Source organism: Taurulus bubalis (genome assembly GCF_910589615.1).
Source record: "Taurulus bubalis genome assembly, chromosome: 2".
Taxonomy (NCBI): Eukaryota; Metazoa; Chordata; class Actinopteri; order Perciformes; family Cottidae; genus Taurulus; species Taurulus bubalis.
In genome coordinates this window covers 10867887-10891539 of record NC_136590.1, presented here as the reverse complement: position 1 = coordinate 10891539, position 23653 = coordinate 10867887, and the positions used below count along the sequence as shown (strand labels likewise).

The window sequence follows — 23653 nt, the reverse complement described above, 5'->3', positions numbered from 1 at the left end:
CTGGGTGACAGCTAGGTGTGATTGACGATGACATGGAATGAAGTCTTTTGTGTTTGATGGGATACAGAATTCACTTGCAAATTTAAATTTCGGTCACTGGGCAGATATGAAAAAAGTCCTGTGTAAAGTGCATAAAAACAAAAACATACTATACAAGCTGTTGCCTTTTTGCAAATAGGACAAGCTCTGGAGCTTTTGATTTAGGTTTTACTGCAAAAAGGTTGATTCATTCTGGTAAGGCACCACTTGAGGTCATTAGGGACAGTGGGATAGATGTGTGGGCGGTGCTTTCAAGAGAAGGAAATCTGTAGGTGTTGTGTTTGCTGATTTTGGCCGGTTTCAGAAAGAAGAAATACATTGCACAATCTGAGGGGGGAAAAAAAGAGAGGATGATGTGGAAAAACAAAAAAAAATTGTCTCTGAAAAAAGGAGGAAGACAATGAACACTGGCATTCTGCTGTATACAGGTCAGAATATACAGTACAATAAATATAAAGACCGAGGGAAGACTGAAGGAGAAAACAATTTATGGACACAAAACACTTTACATTCGAGTCAAATATACAATGCAGCATGGAGAAGAAACAAAAACCCTGCACATCGATTCTATATTTGGCAAATGAGCCAATAAAACCTGAACACACACTCGCAAGAGACCAGCATTGTCCTAAACAGGCTGTCCTGAGGTCAGTTTTGACATTGAACTTCCACAGTACATTAACTCTTGCTCTATAGAGGCATGCTGTCCCAGGAGAACCATAAAAACATATGCCATGTTATGGCTTGTAAAACTAATCAACCATGATGTTTAAACTTCCAATGCATTTCTTACTACTGGTTCACCATTGTTAAGGTCGAGGCAGTTTTACAAGATTTTTCATTTAATATCATTTTGATTTTGGCAACAGGGACATGCTGATCAGCTGATCCAAACCTCTTAAAAAAAAGACTTCTTAAGCACTTCTTTATTTACAATGTTAATTCTTAACTAAAGTCTCTTCATTTTTCTGTCCCACCATTTTTGAGTAAATTTAGGAGTGAATGCAATAATCAAAAACCTCTTTAAAAAGAACATTGGGGAGGTTTCTCAAGACACTCAGGAGTATGAGCATCAGGAGGCGACTGTGGGTCCAACTTTATTTTTTTCTACTGCAGTGCTGCATTTTCCCGCATGCTCCTTCACTTTAGCCAAATTGGAAAAAGAAATTTCCAGGTCCAGAGTCTTAGGGGAGAGAAAAGGGGAAAAAAAAGATAAGTTAATGTCATAAACTTCATCTGATCAAATTTTCCTGTTGTTAAATAAACTAAATTATGTCTAAACTGGTTGTCTAAATACCTGGACTAGAATCAAAACTAAATCCTCCACCTCCTCCATTGCCTCCTCCTCCGCCGCCGCCTCCTCCTCCTCCTCCACCACCATGGCCGCCAAAGAAAGCCCTGAAGATGTGGTTTGCATCAAAATCTAGAGAGAAAGCAAATGCAAATATATTGGGATTAGCTGGTCGTGACATTCTTCTGGAAGGACAAGATGGAAGACAAAGCCATTTGACATACTGGAAACACATTTTACTAGTGTCATCAGTACAGTGTGTATGTACACTACAGAGAAACTGAAACCACTAGACCAATGGTCCCCAACCACCGGTCCGTGTATTTTTATGCACTTCAAGGCTGGTTCGTGAAAATATTGTCTTACACGAAACCGGTACGTGGTGCAAAAAAGGTTGGGGATCGCTGATCTAGACCACCAAAAAGGTAGATAGTTGGATTATTTGGGTTTATTGACTTCGGTGTGGTGCTTAACACCTAAAAGCACAATGAGTATAGAGGTTTCTGTTCTCATAGGATGAGTTCAATCGTGAGGAATTATGGGAGACGAAGTTTGAATACCCACCAAAATGTATGTATGTATGTATGTATGTATATATATATAAATAAAATAAAGTTATGATGCATGTCCTGATATTCTGTGTAGAGTATTGTGGCCTATTTTACACCATTTTGACAATTAACCAGATAGCTAATTGTAAATTTGGTAGCAGATAAATTTTTTTGTCGTTGTTTGGGATTTAGCTAATTTTGAGTGATTGACTTTGTCATCGACCACAGATTACAGAGAAGCAAAGGCTTTCTTTCATTTCAACATGTGTTGGGGGAAAAAACTAAGTATTCTTTCGGACAGACCGCTGATCTCACCTGATGATTTGATTTGAATATTAGCAGTGCAAAACCTCTGGCTATAAACTCTGCATCAATAACATGAATACCATGACCCTGAAACTGAAGCCGCTAAATGGAATACAGCTACCATTTAAGTTATTAATTAGAACTGTGCTTTAGCTGCAACAAGTCAAAATGTCTCAAATGAAAATGGTATATTCAGTCATCAATGACTAGTTGTTTTTATTATTTAAAAGCACCCAATAGTTGACTTTCTAAAGAAGCATATCACCATGTTTAGACATGTATTCCTTTAAAATAAGAAGTGTAAAAATGTTCCCTTTCATCCCACTGATGATCTGCAGGTTGAATGTAAATCTGGCCGAAGAACAGAAAAAAAACTTGAAGCATTTACCTCCGCCATCGAAGGAGCTTTCCTCTTCCAGGTCATGGCCACTGTCGTAGCGCATCTTTTTCTTTGGGTCGGAGAGCACAGTGAAGGCCTCGCCAACCTCCTTGAATTTCTTCTCCTCCTCCTTCTGCACCTCTTGAGTTGCTGCACTGTGGCGGTCTGCAAGACCATAATACAATTTAGATAAATAACCATCAAATGTAATCAAAGTTGGTTTCCTGCATGGCAGTAAGAAGACCAAGAGGTCTACCTGGGTGATGCATGAGGGCCCGTTTGCGGTAGGCTTTTTTGATCTCGTCCTCTGTGGCGTTCTTGCCGACCCCCAGCACCTTATAGTAATCTTTCCTCTTGCTCTTCTTCAGCTCCAGCTGTGCAGTCTTCAGCATATGCTTGTGATCTAGAGGAATACAATGCGAGTGTGTGAAAAAACTTGCTTGCTGGAGTGTCAGTTAGGATAAAGACAAACAAAGAGAAAGGTGCAAAGAGAAGAAAAGACAGCTTACCTGATGTTTTTTCCGTCTGGTAAACTTTTTCATAGTCCCGCACAGCTTCCTCATACTGCTCAGTGTTCATGTAACTATGGAACAGACAAAGTCACTCAAACTGCTCACTGCTTAACACACAAATTAGGAAAAAATTAACTCATATTGACTTGTGTAGCATACCACTGAGCTCTTCTTAAGTAGGCCTTGATGTACGTGTCATCTAGTTTTATTGCACTGGTGCAGTCGTCAATGGCTTCATTCAGTTTCTTCAGCTATTGATGAGGAGGAAGTCAACGACAGTGAACTGATTAAATAGCGAGAAAAGCACGAGCACTATGCACGGTTGCTATTTTGAAGCAAAGAATCAGAAGCATAAATGATCAAATGCCTCTGACTGGTAATGTGCTGATTTGTCGCCTTTTACCTTTGCTCCTGCTGTGGCTCTGTTGCAGTAGAGTTTAGCGTTGGTCTTGATGTTGTTGGGGTCTATCGTCAGGGCCTCAGTATACAGCTGGTAGGCGGCGTCATAGCTGCAGCTCTTAAATGCCTGGTTGCCCTCCTCTTTCTTGGCTTTTAAGGCTTTAGCATTCTGATTTAGGAAGAGAACAGATCTTTATATTGTCTTTCTTCAAACATTTACTCACACTTGCAGTGAAATTTAAAGCCACGAAAAAGTTGTTTTCCGTATCTCAGCCTGTCTCGACCCTTGTGCTTGCTCTGATAAGATGCCTTGTTGTGCCATTTAAAAATTGTAAGAACAGATGTGTTTTTTTTGTCCATTTGTTTTAGTCTTCCAATTGCATTTGGAAAGCCATTTTTATTTATTTATTTGAAATCCAACATTGTTTGCCTCAAGTGTTAACTTTACATCAGTCTTCTTCGGTTTCTGTATTTGCGAGCGTGTTGCTAATATTCGTGTGTGTTTGCCTTTGTAATTTATATCATGCCGTAAAAAAGATGTGCTATTGCAAAAAGAACTGCAAATAGGTTAGACCGCACCCAAATATTAATGTCTAACATTACAACACACCGTTTGGGTTATATTGCCCATTTGTACAGATTTGTCTAACATGAGAGATTTAAAAAATACTAGCTTAAAATAAAAATCCCTGTACAAATGATGTCATCACAGTTAATGATGTTTAAAAACAAGACAATATAATCATCTTACCCTGCAGGCTAGCCGGGCTTTTTCGTGGTCAGGTGCCATACGCAGGGCCTGGACAAAGAACTGAACAGCTTTATCGATGCAGTCCTCGTAGTAGAGACACAGGCCTCGCACGTAGAGCGCGTCTGCGTTTGTGGAATCCATTCGCAAGATATCACTGTCAAAGAAAGTTTTGATCTGTTAACAAATGCAACCTTTTTATTGGACAACTACTAAAGCAGACTCTGTGCATCACTGCAACAAAACTACCACACACCATGAATCTATGTTGTTCCTACCTTGCTACGGACTGGGCTTCTGGATAGCGGCCCAGCAGAGCCAGACACTCGGCTTTGATGATTTTGAAGCGGTGGCAGGCAGAAGCCACAGCTAAGGCCCGGTCCATGCAGTACACCACCTGGATCAGGACAAGAGACACTTCACCTGTTACACTCTAGCTTCACATTCATTATAAAAAAGAAATGCGGATATTTGGAGCTTTGAAAAATCTAAATATTTATTCAATATTCAATCATTTTAGTATTATTATTGATGTTAAAAAAAGATTTAATTCCCAGTCAAACAAGTTGTTCAAGTGGAAACACTAGGATGTAAATAGAATGCTAACTTAAAAACTGTCAAACTGAGCTTAAATCTGGTGCTTATTACAAACCAAAGCATATTGATAAACTACATTAGATGTTGCTTATACGAACAACTGATCACATGACAACTAAGATGAAGTGTCGTTTGAGAGTTTGGTGAAAGAAGAGAAAGGGTGTAAAGTACCGTTCTGAAATCCCGCTTTACAAAGCCAATGTCCGCCATTCTTTCGTACTCCAGTAGAGTCGCTGCAGTCTTGTTCTAAAATATAACAAAACAAATGTATCAACACTTTCTTTAAAATGTTAACAGGCCAGCTTGAGTTGCAGGATTTAGACGTTGGCTCCAATACTGTGCTTAGTATGCAATTCAAGGCACTGATATAGTTATTACGTTAAATAAATTGTGAAACGTTCAGGGGATCCCCACCTCTTGCTGGGCCTCTCTGTTGCTGGGCTCCAGCTCCAAAACCTTCTGAAAGCAGCGATTAGCCGCCATGGCATTTCCCAACAACAAGTGGCATTTTCCTTCGCGTAGATGGCCCTGTGGTAAAGGAGGAGCACATTTCCTTCTTAGGACTATGGACAAATTAAAAAACGGTTACATGCTATGCGCTCTTCTGCAGGTTCAGCTGGCGGGGTTGAGACAACAAGTGGCGGGCAATGATGAGAATGAAGACAATGTTCAAACCGACCTTCATGAAACAGTCATCCAGCCGCACAGCCTGCTGGGAATCTTCTAGGGCCTCTCGAAAGCGAAAGAGCATCATGAGGGTGGCTGCCCTGTTGCCATAATAACTGGCAGTTTTGGGGTTTACATCTGGAGATAATAGAAAGAAAACCCATGTCATACAGGCAAGCCAACATGTGGGTACAAATAAATACTACAATTACATTGAAAGTCCATACAAACGGCAGGAGTCAAGATGGTCCCGATACAGTTTTTAGGTACACTGAGGGAGCATGTCTTGACTCAATTGTTAATAGAAATTCACTGTTATTTGTTTTGCTGATTTGCTGGGAGAGTTGTGACAAGAGGAGACCATCTGCACTTCTCAACGGGAAAGTATGGACAAAGTTTGGTCACCAGGCAAATAGTAATTAGTGGTAATCTCACCTATGGCCTTAGTGTAATAGTTGAAAGCCTCAGAGTAATCTTTCTGACTGTAGAATGCATTTCCTTGCTCTTTGAAGCCTTCAGCCTCACTGCAGAGAAAAAAACAAAACAGAAAGCAAAGTCAGGGTGAAACCGATGCTTTACTAATATTTCAGTAATTAAAAGATAAATAAAATAATGTAGTCAATAAATCAGTAAACCAATCAAAGCCCTCCACAATATGAATATGTAATCTTTATCAAGATGAAAGTCAAAACAGAGTATTCCCTACAACATATGTTAATTTAACATGCTGCTGGCTTGTTAAATCAATTAAATAAAAAATGTGCTATGATTCCAAAAAGAATGCCTGCAGAGGAACTAGCGGTCCAGTGTGGAGGGAAATAAATCAGCCGACATGGAATACACTATTCATAACTACATGTTTATTAGTGTATCATCAACGTAAATTTAAGATTCCGTTAGCTTAGAATGAGCGCTCTCATGTTGCACCGCCGTGTTTCTACAGTAGCTCACAACACACAAACCAAACACTATGGCGTTGTGATGTTATCTGAAGATGTAGAAATTAAGATTCAATAAACAAAAACCTTTTGGTTTTGTACAAAAGTTGACTAAAATTCAAATCTTTGAATTGGCCTACCTAAATATCCACAGAAGAACACATATCTATATTGAGTACATCTCTCGTCATCTGCAAATAAAGCACAAACAATCCAGCAGTGCCTGTAATAGGGAAACCACTGTAGTTACTTTAAATATCATACAAATTCAAACAAACCCAATAATGACAAAAGGGCACCTCCAAATAGGCATTTGTAGGAGAAGCCTAAAATATAATTGCCATTTGGAAATATTTAACAGCTCAATTTGTTGCAAATGTGTTCCCTCTATTTCATGATTACCAAAATATAAATTTGAGATTTATGTTAGAAAATAGTACGATATTGTCGCCAAACTCATTTTACTCCTTCCGGGTTCAGGGAGCCTGAACTCACTGATTCTGGTAATTTTGGATTATTTCAATCTCAAACAACCTCGTTAACGTTACTTATGTAACACAGCTGATTTATGTGATGGGACACCACACAAATATTAAAGTATGAGCTAAACCCGAATCACAACACTTAAATTTACACAACTGAGCAAGTTTTAGTTGTTTCGGGAAGTGTACAATGTTAGATAAGGACTGCAATCTTTATCTGATGGTCCAAGTAAAGTGAGTTATCGCCAATTCTGTCCCGTCAGCCTCTTATGGAACTTTCTAGAAAGAGGACATTTTAACTCTCCACCAAGAGACCGTACTAACTAATAATGCTTTATTCCTCGCGTTTAGAGGTAAAAACGTGTCTGTCCAAACGGGACGATTACCCAACGAGACCCCAAACACATTGGTTGTTGGACGACGCTAGCGGTAAAATTAGCCGAGCGTGTCTCGAGACCCCGGTGAAGACACGCTGATTACCTCAGCGAGGCTCTCTTGCCGAAGGGAATTGACTTTGAAGAACCCGATATGTGCAGTTTAAAGTGAACCCTCGACACTATAAGAAACACCAACTCATGCCATCTATATAAAACAAACAATTAAATATCTGATTTAGCGGACTCTAAATGTGCCGTTTCTCCCCCGGAAAGCTAGCCCGGTTAGCTCGTCTCCAGGCTGGTCGCGCCGTGGTTTCGGATCCTTGTCAGTTGACGACGGTTGAGTTCAGTCAGTGAATCCCGGACTATTCTCACATCGTACACGCAGCGAGACAAAACCCCGCGGGCGATTTTGTGATTACCGTTCCATCTCGTCCGGATTGCGGATTTGATCTTCTGTGTCCACCGGCACGTCGATGTCAACAGCTGCCATTTTTTCTGGAAAGGACGAACACGAACCGACGTCATTTCCGGGAACTAATCTTCGTTAGGTTTTCTTCTTTTTTTTTCTTCTTTTTTTCAGGTCATGAGAAACTAGGCCAGACCCACAAAAAAAAAGGAAAACGTTGCGTAAAAAAATATAACATATATTTAAATATAACTTTCCCAAAGCAGGGATTGTATCTAAAATATTTTAATTTGATTTGATCAAATATGAGGCAACTTTTTTTATTCAAACATTAGCATTTCAAAAATAAATGACACAAAATGACTAAAACATAACTAATGTGCTGCTGCTTCATAGCTCGCTTGACTTAAACTCCATTTGAAACCCTCCTCTAAGCTTCTGCTTGTATAACGTAATTTTTTTCTTCTTTAAATCATGAAGTTACATCCACTCACCTGAAGCTCTACATGCTTGTAAGTATTTTTGGTGCCCAGGCTGCTATTGCCAGGATTTAGAGGCCAAAGTGATTCACAAGGAACAATAAAACTCTGGACCTCCTGTATGCAAATACTAAGGATGCATACAGGGCCACTGCCCTTCCCCCCCTTGGCAGGTCTGATCACGACATGGTCCTGCTGACACCCAGGTATGTTCCTTTGGTGCAGAGGCTGCCTGCAACCTCCAGGACTGTTAGGAGGTGGTCTCAGGAGGCTAATGATGCCCTGCAGGACTACTTTGAGTCGACGGACTGGGATGTGCTGTGTGGACCACATGGGGAGGACATCAACAGCATGACTGACTGCATCACAGAATACATCAAGTTATGTGAACACACCAACATACCATCCCGGACTGTGCGCTGCTTCCCCAACAACAAACCCTGGATCACCAGGGACCTGAAGGCTCTTCTTAATAAGAAGAAAGCTGCTTTCAGGTCTGGGGACAGGGATGAGCTCAGGAGAGTCCAACGCGACCTGAAGGTGAAGCTCAGGGAGGGCAAGGACTCTTACAGGCGGAAGCTCGAGGCCAAACTCCAGCAGAACAACACGAGGGAGGTGTGGACCGGGATGAAGCAGATTACCGGCTTCAAGGTGGGAGGGAGACAACCAGGGGGCTCCCTGGAGAGGGCCAACGAGCTGAACTGTTTCTTCAATAGGTTTAGTTCACAGCCCTCATCCGTCTCCTCCTCTCACCACACCTCCACACCTCCTCCTCCTCTGCCCCCCTGTTGAGCTGCACATTCACTGAGCCCTCAACACCCAATTGCTCTTCCAATGAGCACTCAACAACAATGGGCTCCTCCACCCTCCCCCCTCTCTCTGTGACAATTGACCAGATGAGAAGACAGCTAGAGAAACTCCACCAAGGCAAAGCTGAAGGACCTGATGGCATCAGCCCCAGAGTCCTAAAGACCTGCGCCACCCAGCTGTCTGGTGTCCTGCAGCACCTCTACAACCTGAGCCTGAGGCAGGAGGAGGTCCCGGTGCTGTGGAAGACGTCGTGCCTGGTTCCTGTCCCAAAGAAGTCGATTCCATCCATCCTCAATGACTAACGACCGGTTGCCCTCACCTCCCATGTGATGAAGGTGCTGGAGAGGCTGGTCTTGACCCACCTCCGACCGCAGGTGAAATCGTCGCTGGACCCTCTACAATTTGCTTACCAGCCTCATGTGGGTGTGGACGACGCCATCATCTACCTGCTGCAACGAGCCCAGTCGCACCTGGATGGAACTGGTGTCTGTGAGAGTCACTTTCTTTGACTTCTCCAGTGCATTTAACACCATCCAACCACTGCTACTGGGTGAGAAGCTGCGGGTGGTGGGGGATCACTGACTACCTCACAGGCAGACCACAGTTTGTCAGAATGGGGCGTGTGCTGTCTGGGACGGTGGTCAGTGATGTTGGAGCCCCACAGGGAACTGTTCTGTCTCCCTTCCTGTTCACCCTGTACACCACTGACTTCCAGTACAACACGGAGTCATGCCATCTGCAGAAGTTCTCTGATGACTCTGCAGTGGTCGGGTGTATTAGGGATGGACGGGAGGAGGAGTACAGGGCAGTAGTGAGTGACTTTGTGAAGTGGGCTGGTGAGAATCACTTGCTTCTGAACGTGGCCAAGACCAGAGATGGTGGTCGACTTCAGGAGGAAGACGACAGCTCCTAGTCCTCTGAGTGTTCTGGGAGAGGACGTGGACATAGTGGAGGAGTAAAGGTACCTGGGTGTTTCCATCGACAGCCGACTGAACTGGAAGGCCAACATCAACGCTGTCTACAAGAAGGGGATGAGTCGACTCTTTTTCCTGAGGAAGCTTCGATCCTTCAATGTGTGCAGCAAAATGCTGGAGATGTTCTACCAGTCGGTTGTGGCCAGCGCCCTGTACTTTGCCATTGTCTGCTGGGGGAGCAGCATTGGAGCCGGTGACACCAACAGACTTAACAAGCTAGTTAAGAAGGCCGGCTCCATCATCGGCTGCAAGCAGGAGTTTCTGGAGCAGGTGGTGGAGAGGAGGACGCTGAAGAAACTTTTGTCCATATTGGACAACCTGGACCACCCTCTCTACCACCTGCTGCAGGGCCAGAGGAGCACTTTCTCTAAGAGATTCCTCACGCTCCGCTGCAATAAGGACCGCTACAGGAGAACATTCCTGCCGACAGCAATACGGCTTTACAACAAGTCACCGCTTGCTAGTTCCTCTGTGAATTAATCACTGTACATGTTTATAGTTATCTACACTTAACATATCATATTACATACATTATTTGTATTTTTGCACTCTCCTATTGTTTGTTGTTGTTGTTATTTTTATTTACACCTCACACACTTAATATGCACATACATACTTGCACTCTTGCACTTCTACTGTTTAAGTTTAAGTTAATAAAATAAAATAAAATTCCTAAATTAATACTCTGTTATTTTTTCTTTCATCCAGCTATTTTATTGTTGTTGTTATTTTTTATCTTTATTCTATTAGTATTATTATTACATATATCTTTCATCCCTGTTGTTTTTATATCTTATCTTATTTTGTGTGTAAATGGCTGCTACCCGACACGAAATTTCCCCTTAGGGATTAATAAAGTATATATTCATTAATTCATTCAAACTAAACCTGATTTGGGGTTAGTGCATCAATAATAAGATATTTAGATGTTGTTGAATTTGTTGTACTACCATTCTGAAACACATGGTAACTACTCAAATTATTTTTATATTGATATAAATGTATGAGTGCAGGAAATATCACCGACATCTCCCTACCCATCTACAGGTTGTCCTATCTTGCGCTTGCTTACAAAATACCACTAGATGGCATAAGAGTATCACAAAGTATGGGATGTACTCAGTGAAGGGGTACATTATCAGCCACTTTGTGTTTTGTGTTATATTTTCTCATACTCGAACACCATGTCATTTTCAGTCTGGCGAAGTATATATTCACTGACCTTTGATTTATGTGATATGAGAACAGTATCATACTGATGATACAAGTTATTACTGAGTGAGCCATGTTCAAAGACCTTTCAGTGTCCTTGTCCATAACTATATTCATATCTGAAGTAAGCTTATATTCACTGAATATTTAAAATGAATAGTAAGGGACTGATGTTTGCATATGAAGAAAGAAACACCACAACTGTGTAAAAAAACATGACTATTTATAATTTCATATAGAATACAGTATTGACATGATTAGCACATAATCATTTACATTATTGCAATTGATGCACAGTTACACTTGTCATAAAATTTTACCAGGTGAAACATCAAAAACACATATTGCTTTGGATGATTCAGCACAATAAGGTGGGAGGAGATTTCTAAAGAACGTTCTTTTAATACAGCTCTATCAAAAAACTAAAAATTTTAATAAAGACATAAAAGATACATTTAAATATCTGTGAAAAAATCATTAACATTTTGGGGAGTAGCGCATATCAGCCTGTATCTTCATATTGCACAAACAGCATCAAGCTGTAAATCGTAACTTATTTATCCACATAAATCTTATCACTTAAAATAAAACCATCTCATTGTATGCATTGTATGTAATCTGTCTCCATATGGCGAGTATTCTTGGCATCATATCAGGGTGTTGGTTGATTGTCACCTCATAACACAGAGAGCAAGAGAGAAACACAGAAACAAATGTATGTATTCATCTAAAATACAGAAAAGGCATCCACATCAGACAATGGCTGTAAAGATATGCAATTGTTGAGATGCAATATCCTCAGCAATCGGAAGTTATGTTATGCATCTCCTTTGTTTTTTCATTGGAGGAGGGTGGTAGTTCTATGGACGTAGCCACTTTCAATCTGGATTGCCTTGATTTTGGTTATGAAGACTAAAGCAGGAATGAAGTATTGTACTTGTTCTCAGAGTACAACTAGAAAGCTCTGAAATTAAAAGAATTTTGGCAACAAACACATCACATTGACACACTCTAGTGTATTAGCCTATTACTGTCCTAGAAATAAAACTAGAAGATGCTTGTCATTATGGCTTCAAGAGGGGTCCAGACTCCGGGGAACATGCACTCAAAAGTTTGTTGAGGGGAAACAGCTGAGCGATGGTACTTCACTGGTCACTCTGCACGGAAATCTCAATCCACACCAGGGGATTGTACATATTGTTCTTATGACTTGAACCTGCCAAACTTGACATGCTGATATGCAGCTATCATGGCATAACATTGTACTGGTGTCCCTCAGGGTGTCCCGTGCTTTGTCCTCAGCGACCAAGCAAATATTTTCTGCGAGTCCAGATTTGGCTAGGTTAGGTCCAGTCCACTGTACGTCCTCTAGCCTAGCGTGGCTCATTGCTAGTAAGGAGAGAAGATAATAGGTGCATGTGTGGCCCTCAGAGGTCCTGGGGCAGGCCTGAAGAGTGTGGGGCTGATCAGGGGACCATGGAGGAAGGCTGTGGGACCCGGCGGCAGCCGTAGCGCCAAGGGTCCAGCCGCCATGGTGCACAAAGCAGCGTGATTGAGGGGGTTGGTCAGGAACCCTGCCGGCAGGGCCTTACATAGCTGCTTCTGCAAGGCCAGTTTGGTCTGACAGCAAAGACAAGAGGCACATTCAGTCGAAACAAGACCAAGCCATGTTATAGTCAAGCTGTAAAATGCTAACAGGCTGATGCTAAGCATCCATAATGTTAATCACGTTAATTTCTTAGTTTAGCGTGCTAACGTTAGTTAATTAGCACTACAAATTAAGTACAGGGGGACGATATTAGTTATGCAGGTATTTGGAATGGGTTATAAACCAAAGCACTGGACACGTTGAATTATAGAAAATGCCAGATGTTTTAATATCTGGGAACCATGAACAAAATGAACTGGCAATCCAATAGTTGTTGAGATATTTCAGTCTGGACCAAACCACTAGTGGTTTTCACATAAACAGAAGTACTTTGTAGTTATGTATGTGTCTATAATATTTGTATCAATCCCAAAGCAGCCATTGGACTTGCACACATGTTGACGTGTGCTCGGCAGAGCCTAACATTTGCACGTGTTGTGTATTTCCCTACAAATGTTTCTGTGTGTGTGTGTGTGACTAATTCTCACCGCTAAGATAGCACTGGACTGTAGTTTATTATAGGGTGTGAACTTCGCCTTGACAGGCTTCCCAGCCAAACGCTCTTTGTGTCTCCTGCTGCTCATGTGCTAAAAAGGGAAAGGAATATGAAGTGATTCATTCAGGACAGCTCTGACAGCCAACAAGTGCTACGGGTAGTTTTCCTTCAGAACACAAAGGTTAGGGGCGCCACATGTCTAGATTGTATACAGAGGTCAGCAGTTTAGTGAGTAGTAGAATTAGTCACATTTATTCGATCAGGATAAACCCACATACCTGCTTCAGCTGTGTCTCTGAGTTGACTGACACCTGGCACAATGCACAATGAAACGGCTGGCTGGATACACCCACAACTGCTCTGGTCTTGTTTCCCATTCGCTGCCTAATTCGGCTGGTGGGCCTGGGCGATGATGTCATCTTGACCCTGCGTTGTGACTGGCTGCTGTGGTGACCATCAAGAATCTGTTTGTGCTTCAAGCCTGATTCCGCCAAACAAAGGGAAGGACTGAATGTGAGTCATAAACTTACTAACTTTAACTAAGTAATAATAGCAGTAGTATTTTTAGAACATACCACTACAGTGAGACTCCAACTGTGAGCTGGAGTTGACCGTGACTTTGCACGTAGGACAGTGAAAAGGTTTTTTGTTGCTCTTGGCCTCTTCTTTAGCCTCTTTAGCTTCTTCCACCTTCACCACCTCCTCCTCCTCCTCACCTCCCATGATGCTCCCCTGAGGGTCAGCGTGTGGGGCTGAACTGTTGGCCAGGCTGCACCCTTCCACAGGCGGACTGTCTGAAGGTAGATCATTGAGCTGAGTGCCAGGGGAGATTTGTGGGGAGAGCGGAGGAGAACGGAGTGAGGAGGAGTCTGTGGATGAAGGCTTTGAGGGCGTGGTTGGTTCCAGCAAGCTTTCCTGGATGTTTTCCGGTTGCTGCTGTGCAGGTTGGGAAGAAGTACTTATGCCTGTAGACGAATGAGCTCATTTAGAATTGTTTTTGTAACATTATATTTTTCTTGGTAAGGATAAGAGTAAATAGGAATGTGATATTATTATGTAGATGACAATTGGTTCTCTCAAAGAATACAAGTATTAATTATAGCTGCTTCAATTTTATGCAGCTTGAGAAGTCAGACAATATTTTTTTTATTGATTTACTGAAGTCAGAAAACATTTAGGGTATTTGACATAATTATGATAGTGAACACACATCAAGTTGTTTTGGTAACACTGTATGTCCCCCTGTTTAGCATTAATAAGTAGTACATAAAGATTCACAAAATAGTTTACGACACATTATAATGTGGCTGTAATAGTATATAATGACTGTTATTATTATACAGTATTTGTCAATAATTAGAATTTGTCATAGGTGGACACTACTGTATTATTACAGTTGTGTTTTACGATAGTCATTTCCACATATATGTGCCCTGAAATTACTCAAATTATATAAATGAATACTTAATGTGCTTAGAACTATATTACAGTAGCTTTGTGATAAGAAAATAGGAGCAAAATCACTCAGGACGGTTAATGAACAGTTCTATAATGCCACAACCATACATGTATTCTATAAAATCCCTTTATAAATAGATTTTCTTGACTAATGTGATCCTCTATTCTTTCATGTTCTTATCTGTCTTTTTGTGCAGTCAACCTATAATTTTTTCTTTTTCCTATTTCTTTCATATAATCTTATAATTTTCTTATCCTCCCATACTTTCTTCTCTGCGCTATCATCTCTCTTTAATTTTAGCATCTTTTTCTTCTTTTTCCTGCCATCTCAATCATTCTTCCTCCATCTTTGTCAATTGTTCGCTCCCTCAGCTGCAGCTCTCTCTGTCACCATCAATCAAAAACCATGGCAACTGCTGAACGTAACAAGCTTATCATTGTGGGGTTTGACGGAAATTGATAGGTGCTGGAACAAAATGGGAGAGGGGAGATCAATAATTAAAAGGAAAGCTGGACAGCGTAAAGAAAGGAAGAGGCTGACATTTTTAAGTCAGGCAGAATGAGAAGTTAAGTTAGTAAAAGATAGCGAAGCTGTTGCTCTCACTGCAGCTCTAATGATGCAGAATAACCAATAGCTACAACATTAAGAATATGGAAAGCATCAAGGGCTGCAGCTTTCAATAAGGACACTCATGTCCTCAGTATTTTGTCTGGGAATAGAAGCAGTTTGGGGGAATTTTCACAAGTGCAGTTTACATCAACAATAGGGGGGGTGGGGGGAGGGGAGGGGGCATATCCTAGCTTGCACAACAACATTTTTTGTGCAGTGCATCATGAACAAAACACACTTCATTTTATACTTCAGACGAGAGGTGACCTGGTCCTCAGACCTTTAGAACACAAATGTGTTGTCCTAATAGGAATGAGAAACTGTAAGTGGGATTTGTGTTGAGCCTATTGATTTACAGCTAAAATCAAACTAAAAGTAAGTAACACCACTACATCTCTCTTCAAATAGCATCTCTTCAAGGCTTCTCATCTTTGCTTGATGAGAGTAATTACCTATCTGACAGAGCCAATGATAGCAGGGCAGGTAATAGCTGGGTAATTAGCCAGCTGAGTGGCAGCTACCCAAGACTTAGTGCTTACGTCTCAACAATTGTTACTTATTACTCAGAGGATGCAGTGCCTTTAAATAGAGAACGATTTATACCTGTTATGTCTTTCAAATGGGAGTTTATGGGCACCGTTCCTCTTCCCATCATCCCCCTCTGTCGGCCTCTGTCTTTTCCTGTTGTACCGTTCTTCTGCCGGTTCCTCTGAGTCTCCAACACCTTCATCTTGCGAGCATGTTTGTGACCTTTGTAGTGGGCCTCCGCCTGGGTCTGACCGTGACACACACACACACACACACACACACACACACACACACACACACACACACACACACATACACACACACAGTGTAAAGGGTATGAACAGAATCACTGACATGATTAACTTAATGAAGGACAGCATGAAATCAGTAAACTGTAATCTTTCCATCTGTTCCATCTCTCTGGCTTCGCATGCTTCCATGGAGTCAGGGATAAATTATGCGATTGAGCATTTGACTTGGAGGAAGAGTCACATCGGCATTTGGATCATCATCGCCGTCACGGTTGTGCACAAATGAGCATCAGTTGGGCTCATGGCATCTCATGACCATCCTCTGAGCTCACTGGCTTATCTTTCCACTGATTCGTTATGACAGAAAATGGCCTGTGTGCATATCCTGCAACACAAAATGCCCCCTGCGCCTTCCTCTGTTGTTAGAGAAAACACATTTGGGGCAGTGCCCAAAATGGCTCTGGATGCTTGTAGATAAAGCAAGAGCCAGCAAGTAGAAATGCACCAAAACAACTGAAGGAAAAAAACACAGCAAATCTAAATATGATAAAGATATGCTCTATTTAGCTTCAGGAAACAAACCGCAATAAAGTAAATAATAATAAAGAAATAAAGTACCAGTTTTTTTTTATTGCTTTGTTTCTCATTTTCTACAACAATATTTATCTGTACAATATGTTATATAGCAACTTGGCCTAATAATGAAGAACATTTTGATGATGACTGAGCCATCTTCATGACAAATGAGCAAACTCCATCTGCTGAAGACCTGAGAGGCAGTTAAGAGCCCTGAAAGAAGCTGGTGCGTGAACCTCAGGTTATTTATATTATTTGTTATATTTACTTAAATTGTACAACATGCACTTTGATTAAATATACCTGTTTGTTGTTTAATACTGAATAAAAAGTGTAACTATTTTATAGATGATTCATTATAATCAGGTAAATAGGTCTTATTCACAGAAAAAGTTGTCATTGTAGGAACAGAACAGGTGTTACTAATAACATTAAAGATGGCTCTGTGCTCTTTAGGGGTCCCAGTAAGCCATGACAGTGTGACAGTGAGACAGTGAGCCAGCATGTACAACACCAGGACTCAGAAACGGAAGCAGCTATGTAGGATTATGTCGCCATTCATTGTATTATTTGCATCTGTGCTTTACGTCAGTGTCTTCTGAAGACCTATGACCTAATCTCGAGGATGAAAAGTTCCAATAGCTTCAGCCAAACTATAAATTACATCAAGTGAACAAAACTAGCAGAAGGTATAAAAGAAAGGTCCGGCAATATTCTAAAATGTTCTTATTGTCAATAAATCCGGTGAAAAGACCAAAACCCACAATTGATTGATCTTACTAACAAGCATAGTCTGAGTATCCAAAAGCCTGATATATTTTGTTCATGTGCCATAAAGCCTCTATTGTTGTCCAAAAACGACTAAAAATACACAAATGAGCAGCACTGCGTGTTCCTTTATTACATGAACATGTGCACTGTGACAAATGTGTATTAACAGCCACTAAAAATAGTCGCTGTTTTAGTGATATGCTAAAAATGACATTAACCAGCTGTTTTAAGTAGTTTTCTTAACCTTAAAAAAAAAAAAAAAAGTGAGAAAGCTTAAGTACCACAGACATAGTCGGGAAATTCGATGGATTAGGGAATTCTTAGTTTTCTTCTTTTGATGGGATTTGTTAACAATGACAAAAACATAAAAGATAACCAGACTTGACCTTTAAGAGCACACATTTTTGCTACACTAGTGCATTTGAAGAGTATTTGAAGAACACAAGTGCACAACTAAACCAACAGAGAGTCTGAGTTTTGAACAGTATAAAAAGGCTTCAAGTATCTAGCTTCACACGAGGCTGTTAGATAATTTGTCATTGCTCAAATTATCCAGTTTCCAGGCACGCACTGTACACAGTGTGGAGAGATGATCCTTTAGTGACGTTGTGCATAAAGTGGTGGGGTACGAGTCTCCCCATCAACACTTTGCATGAAGCTTATGCTGCTACACAAACAGAAAGGGTACCACCATGGATCAAAGTGTGTGGCGGGGGACACAGGGCTGAGCAAAGGGTGAACGGCCCCTTTGGCTACGTTGAATGTCAGTGCACACTAATCATTCAGCGTGAATTTCAACTGAGTCAGAGGGAAGAGTCTGCTCCAATCTGCATACTACCATACTATCTGGCAAGCCAGTGTAGTATGTGTTCACTATGTTGCAACATAGTAAATTCACGAGAGATTAACATGTAGGATAAGTGTCCAAAGACGGCAAAGATCCTCAGTTAAAGACACCTCAAAGAGACTGTCAGGACTGCTTGGCCTCTCCTGATCTTGATTCAAGCTGCGTTATGCATTCTCACACCACTGATGCCCAAACTTTGCCCATACACAGTGAGCAACAACTACTTTCAACGAAAGGGCAACAGAATTAGAATATCTTGTGTGATCCTTCAGGCTTGAATCTTTCATGCTTTTTTCAGTGAGTTTAGCAGCCATAAAGGAATAATTTGAAAGTCTTCAAGTCCATTTCTTTATTTTATGCACACCGTGGGTTATGTAGTATAAGCAGACATCATTTTCACAGCCATCCATCTTTGTCTTTATACTGAACAAACAAATCCAGCTTTCAATTGTACTTATACCTGCACCATATATTGTGCATACTGCAACAGCTGCACATGTCCATACTGCATATATCTTACACCTTATTGTTTTTTCTAAGTATTACCGCTATAGATATGTACATTACTCTGCACTTTGCTGCTTTTTGCACATATGGTTTGATGCTAAACAGCATTTTGTTGATTCTACTTGGACTACAATAACAATAGAGTTTAATCTAATATCATAATAATAATAATCATAAATAATACACTATAAATAATAATAAATATTGGAATTTAATTAGCACTACATTTACAGCATTGTTACAATTAACTTTCATGAACTGAAAACAATTGTCATGGACAAAACTTCAGCATAACAGACTACTATGAAATCCCTTTCAAAATAATTCTAGCTTTGGTGGAACTTTGTCATCATAGTTTGTATCAAACTGTGGATTCAGAATTGCGTTGAACTTTAAATAGCAACCTGAAGCTGCACGTCCAATACATACAAATAATAAATATGAATGACTGTGAAAAGGAAACTTTCTGTATGCACCACACAGGCAGTGAGTATACAATGTTAATAGACTTGAAATATTCTGAACTATTCCTTTAGTCAATTTTCCCGCTCAGTGCAGCCCCCTGCTGGGACCTGGTACCTGCCTGTAACCTGGCATCCAACTCCTGGGTAAGCCAGCACTCTCAGCTCGGCTGCAGGTGACACAGAGGGGAGGAGGAGAGAGCCTGTTAGCTAGAAAACAAACTCCTAACAGCATCACTGTTTGTCCAAAAGTACAGAGCAGAGAGAGAAAGAGACAGATGAGGAAGTAAGGGTAGTATAATGTGCTTGCGCCAGTGTTCTGCTTTCTTCAAGTTTTCACAAAAGAGAAGTCATTGTCATTCAACCAGGTTCCTCCTAACAATATAAATGCAAATATGTATAAAAACAAAGTCCATTGGAGTGGGAGCTAAATGAATATGAATGGTGAGATGTGGTAAGGAGGAAAAAAGTAATAGAACTAGCTGACTGGTTTCCTTTTCAGAACCCACTGGTCGATTAAGAAAATGAAAGCTGGAGAAATATACTGATTGGACTGATAAGAAGAATAGCCTGCCTTAAGATTGTTTTTAGACCATTAAGATACGAAACACATTAAACATGTAAATATGTGGATGTTTGACAGCAAACATCAAGAGAATCTCACAGAGAGTAAAGTGAGATAATGTTGATTTAACACTTCAATTTATAATATATAAAAATGCATCACAGGTTGGTGACTTTTCCGCCTTCTTGCAGTGAATTAAAAATAAATCCAGACCCGTCTTTGAGCGTTTGTTTTGTTTTAGTTTACCAGATGAAAGCTCAAAGGGAGCTCAAGAGAAGAAACCTTTTCCTTTTTGATATCAGAGAAAAAGATTCAACGACTCACGGTGGAGTTGAAGCGCAGGTGACAGATGTTACAGGAAATGATGGGTTTCTTCTTGGGCACTGGAGCCACGCCAAAGGTGTGGTTGATCACTGCCTTCTGCACTGGGTCCATCTAAGAACACAAATGCACGTACTTGAACATGGTCCTGCTTCAAGTTGGTGATACCTTTTGAATTCAGAGAGTAGTGCAAACAGGTTTCCCTAAAAGCAAGTGACCAAGTAAACAAAAAGTACCCAGTTCTAGTCTGGCTCTCCTCTGTGCATGTCATCGCTCCTCTCAAAATAATTATCCACACTACTATGATAATTTTTTCAGTCAGTGATGAACAACTTGTCAATGCAGATTTCTGTGATTCCTTTCATTAAATAAGATAATATATCCTGTAATCCTACATCCTATAAATCATCCTGTAATTTAATTAAATATTTCAGGGTGAAGAGAGATTAGTTTGCCATGAACATCTAGTCAAAATAAGTCAAAAATGTACGACGAAAGAATACAAGCAATGCATATTTTTCACAATAAAAGATCAGGACATTAAGGTCTTGAATTTACACTGTTTAAATATCATTTTGGACCACTTCCTGTGTTCATATTTGTAATCCCTACAGCGCAGCTGTGTTAGTTGACTCAGGTCAGCATCAGGTGTCAGACAGGTACATGTAGCGCATTTTTCTGAATCGTCTCACGAAGGGTTAAATCTATAGGTTTGTCTGCCACTTCATCAAACATCCCTGTGTGTGTGTGTGTGCGTGTGTGTGTGTGTGTGTGTCTGTGTGTGTGAGAGAGAGAGAAGTGTTATGTCTCGATCACATTTTACCACTGATCCAAGCCAAGTTATATTTATAAGTCTAATGATAGTTTTCTATATAGCATGGTTATTAAGTACACATTTTTATAATCCATATATATATATACATATTTGCCATTTTTGCAATTTCATTTGCAATTTAAAAAATGTAAAATACTCTTCTATCTTTTAAAGATTTATTTTCTAAATGAAGCTATTGTTTGGGGCTGGAATCACTTCAGCCTCATGTGTGCTTACAGCAATGTGATGTGGTATCTTACCGTGCTAAAATTGGGGAAGAGGTTGAGCGGCGTGGAGTTGTTGATCCTGAGCGGCAGGAAGTGCTCCAGATGGGCATGAGGATGTGGCTGGAAGGGTCGACCTGGCAGAGGCAGGGAGCCCAGGAGAGGGTGGACCTGGCTCTGGGAGAGGGTACCTACAGCAGGGAGGATCACATCATTGTGACAACTGTTTTTCTTCTGTTAAGATTTTCTATTTCAAACGCATATGTGGAGAGACAGTTTTCATTTGAGGCCACCCAAGCTGCATGTCCTCATATACTCACACGGAGAAAGACAGAGTTCAGCATATGGCATATGAGATCAAGACCCATTCGCACAGTGAAGGTTTAATGACTTCAGTAATAGCAAGGGATAAATGATGAGAGGTGTTGTGTGGCCTTTTCCTGATTTACAGCTCCATAGTTTATCTTGACAAATGTCTCTGGCCTTTAAACACAGCACTAGAGAGTGTGATTATGTGGTATTGTTCTTCCTCAGATTCAACTCTAAGAGAAAATGATTGCAAGGAAGTATCAAGGCCTAATAAACTGATTAACTGTAATATTTGTATGCGAATAAACATTGTAGTTTGCTTTTTGTTGAATGAATCCCACAGCAATTTCATCATCACATGCTTTGAAATCTCCTTCCACATGACCTCTCATCTCATCACGCTTAATTTTAGTTGGCCTAAATGCTTTCAGACTGCTCATGCTTTGAAGAGCAGCACAGCGCTGACCTTTGTCTAGACTCAAAGTAAACACTAGTGGGCTCACATTGAAATGCATAATCTTACATAAGCATGCTGATTATTGTAATGCCTGTATGCTGAAAGTCATGAGGTTGTGAAGGTAAAAGGTCATGTGTAAATATCACTTAAAATCAATATAAGTAAGCAGTGGATCTGGAGTCAGTTTCTGTTTGAATGTTGTGTTTGTTTTAATTGAATATTGATTAGGAATTAATACACAACAGGTGAGAGCAGTTCCTTTAGATATTTCTTAGCTATTTAGCAATATTAATGGTCATATTGAAGCAATCATGAGTGTTGTATTTTGGTAGAGATTCAAGTTTAAAGCAATGACACTAGAAGCTCGGGCTTATTGAGTACAAGAAAGGATGTTGTGCTTCTTGAATCATTCAATTATAAGAACTTGACATCAAAACCTGTCGGTTGCACAGACAATTCTCTACAAAAAAAGTAAACTTTACTCAAAGTTGACAATAATGTATTTGTTTGCAATTCACTGCTGAAATTCCTCATGAATATTTTAGGAAACACAGTTTTGATCAAACTATCTTGAGGTATAAAAAAGAACAAAATGGATGAAAAACCAGGCACGTTGCAAGTAGCTGTCTTTTTTCTTATTCAACACGATATTAACTGCTTTTCTTCCATTTGACAGACAGCTTAACTTGGTGTGGATTTCAAATCTGTGGTTACTGAGGGTGGAGGTTTGGCCTTAGTGGGACGGAAAATGCCAAGAGGAGTTTGAAGAGACAGCTGAAGGGAGCATCGGCTGGTATGAGGAGACTTCTGCACTGAAAAACTGAATGAAATCGACTGTTGAAGCCAGAAGTATTCACATACCAGATGACGACTGGATGATGAGGAGCGATGACTCACTAACTTTGGATTTAGGATCTGCGAGGAGATATGTGAAGAGAATGTTGCGGCATATATTACCAAAACATAGATTATAATGAAATGTATTGTTTTTTTCTCTAAATACCAGAAAGAGTAGATACAGTTAGTCTTTAAGTATGAATGAAATTGTGTTATTTCATAGTGCTGGAAACAGTCACAATAAAGTAATTTCCTCCAATTTCCTGCTTCTTTCATCTCTAGATTTCAGGTTTTATTTCTGGGGATGAGGCAGGTTTGAAAGCCCTTGAGCATTAGCATGTTTTAACTAATCTGGTCCCATATTCAAAAAGGTTCTTAAAGCCTAAGCAGAGAAGAGAGACACAACAGAGGAAGAGGAAGGGAGAAGAAAAACATTTGCAGAATGAAAGCATGCTCAAATAAATGTTAAATGGAATACTTAATGCAGGCACATGATTTTAGGAGTCATATAAAAAGAAGTTAAGAGAGATTAAAGTTGTTGAGTTTTTTCTGTGTAGGGGAGTTGATTTTAGGCAACAACTAAGCAGCAGCAGTGGTAGTAACACATCACTGAATGTCTTGTTTTATCATCGCCTGCAGATACAAATGTCTCAGGGTACTTTCATTCTGGCAGTCAATATGGCAAAAGCTTGCCAGAATTTGTTGTAAATCTGATTCAAAGTAATGCAAACAGACACCTTTATATATGGAACTTGAATATGTCCACGTTTAACATCTCAGCTAATGTGTTTGTGTGCTAACATT

General features: G+C 40.4%; 2 protein-coding genes across 3 annotated transcripts in view; both read right to left on the bottom strand.

Moving 5' to 3' along the window:
- Nucleotides 1-510: 510 nt before the first annotated feature.
- On the bottom strand, nucleotides 511-7778 carry LOC306754191 (dnaJ homolog subfamily C member 7-like; the record flags this gene model as incomplete). 2 transcript variants are annotated; one of them, XM_079238114.1, is made up of 14 exons in its annotated part: nucleotides 511-1222; nucleotides 1337-1462; nucleotides 2576-2731; nucleotides 2823-2969; nucleotides 3076-3149; nucleotides 3238-3329; nucleotides 3482-3646; nucleotides 4229-4382; nucleotides 4504-4622; nucleotides 4994-5068; nucleotides 5237-5350; nucleotides 5502-5626; nucleotides 5924-6012; nucleotides 7708-7778. In XM_079238114.1, the coding sequence occupies 14 exons, from the start codon at nucleotides 7776-7778 to the stop codon at nucleotides 1185-1187; spliced, it is 1545 nt and encodes a 514-aa protein (XP_079094240.1). In that variant the 3' UTR covers nucleotides 511-1184. The 2 variants fall into 2 exon arrangements, with proteins under 2 accessions (XP_079094240.1, XP_079094241.1); XM_079238115.1 differs by having other exon boundaries at nucleotides 1367-1462.
- A 4780-nt stretch (nucleotides 7779-12558) lies between these two features.
- LOC306754192 (zinc finger protein 385C-like) overlaps nucleotides 12559-23653 on the bottom strand; it is a gene marked incomplete at both ends in the record, with an annotated part of 36560 nt that continues 25465 nt past the window's right edge. The window contains 7 exons of the mRNA XM_079238116.1: nucleotides 12559-12789; nucleotides 13306-13404; nucleotides 13592-13794; nucleotides 13889-14278; nucleotides 15985-16156; nucleotides 20212-20322; nucleotides 21283-21437. Of these exons, the coding sequence (XP_079094242.1) occupies nucleotides 12559-12789; nucleotides 13306-13404; nucleotides 13592-13794; nucleotides 13889-14278; nucleotides 15985-16156; nucleotides 20212-20322; nucleotides 21283-21437 (1361 nt within the window). The remainder of the gene's footprint in view (nucleotides 12790-13305; nucleotides 13405-13591; nucleotides 13795-13888; nucleotides 14279-15984; nucleotides 16157-20211; nucleotides 20323-21282; nucleotides 21438-23653) is intronic.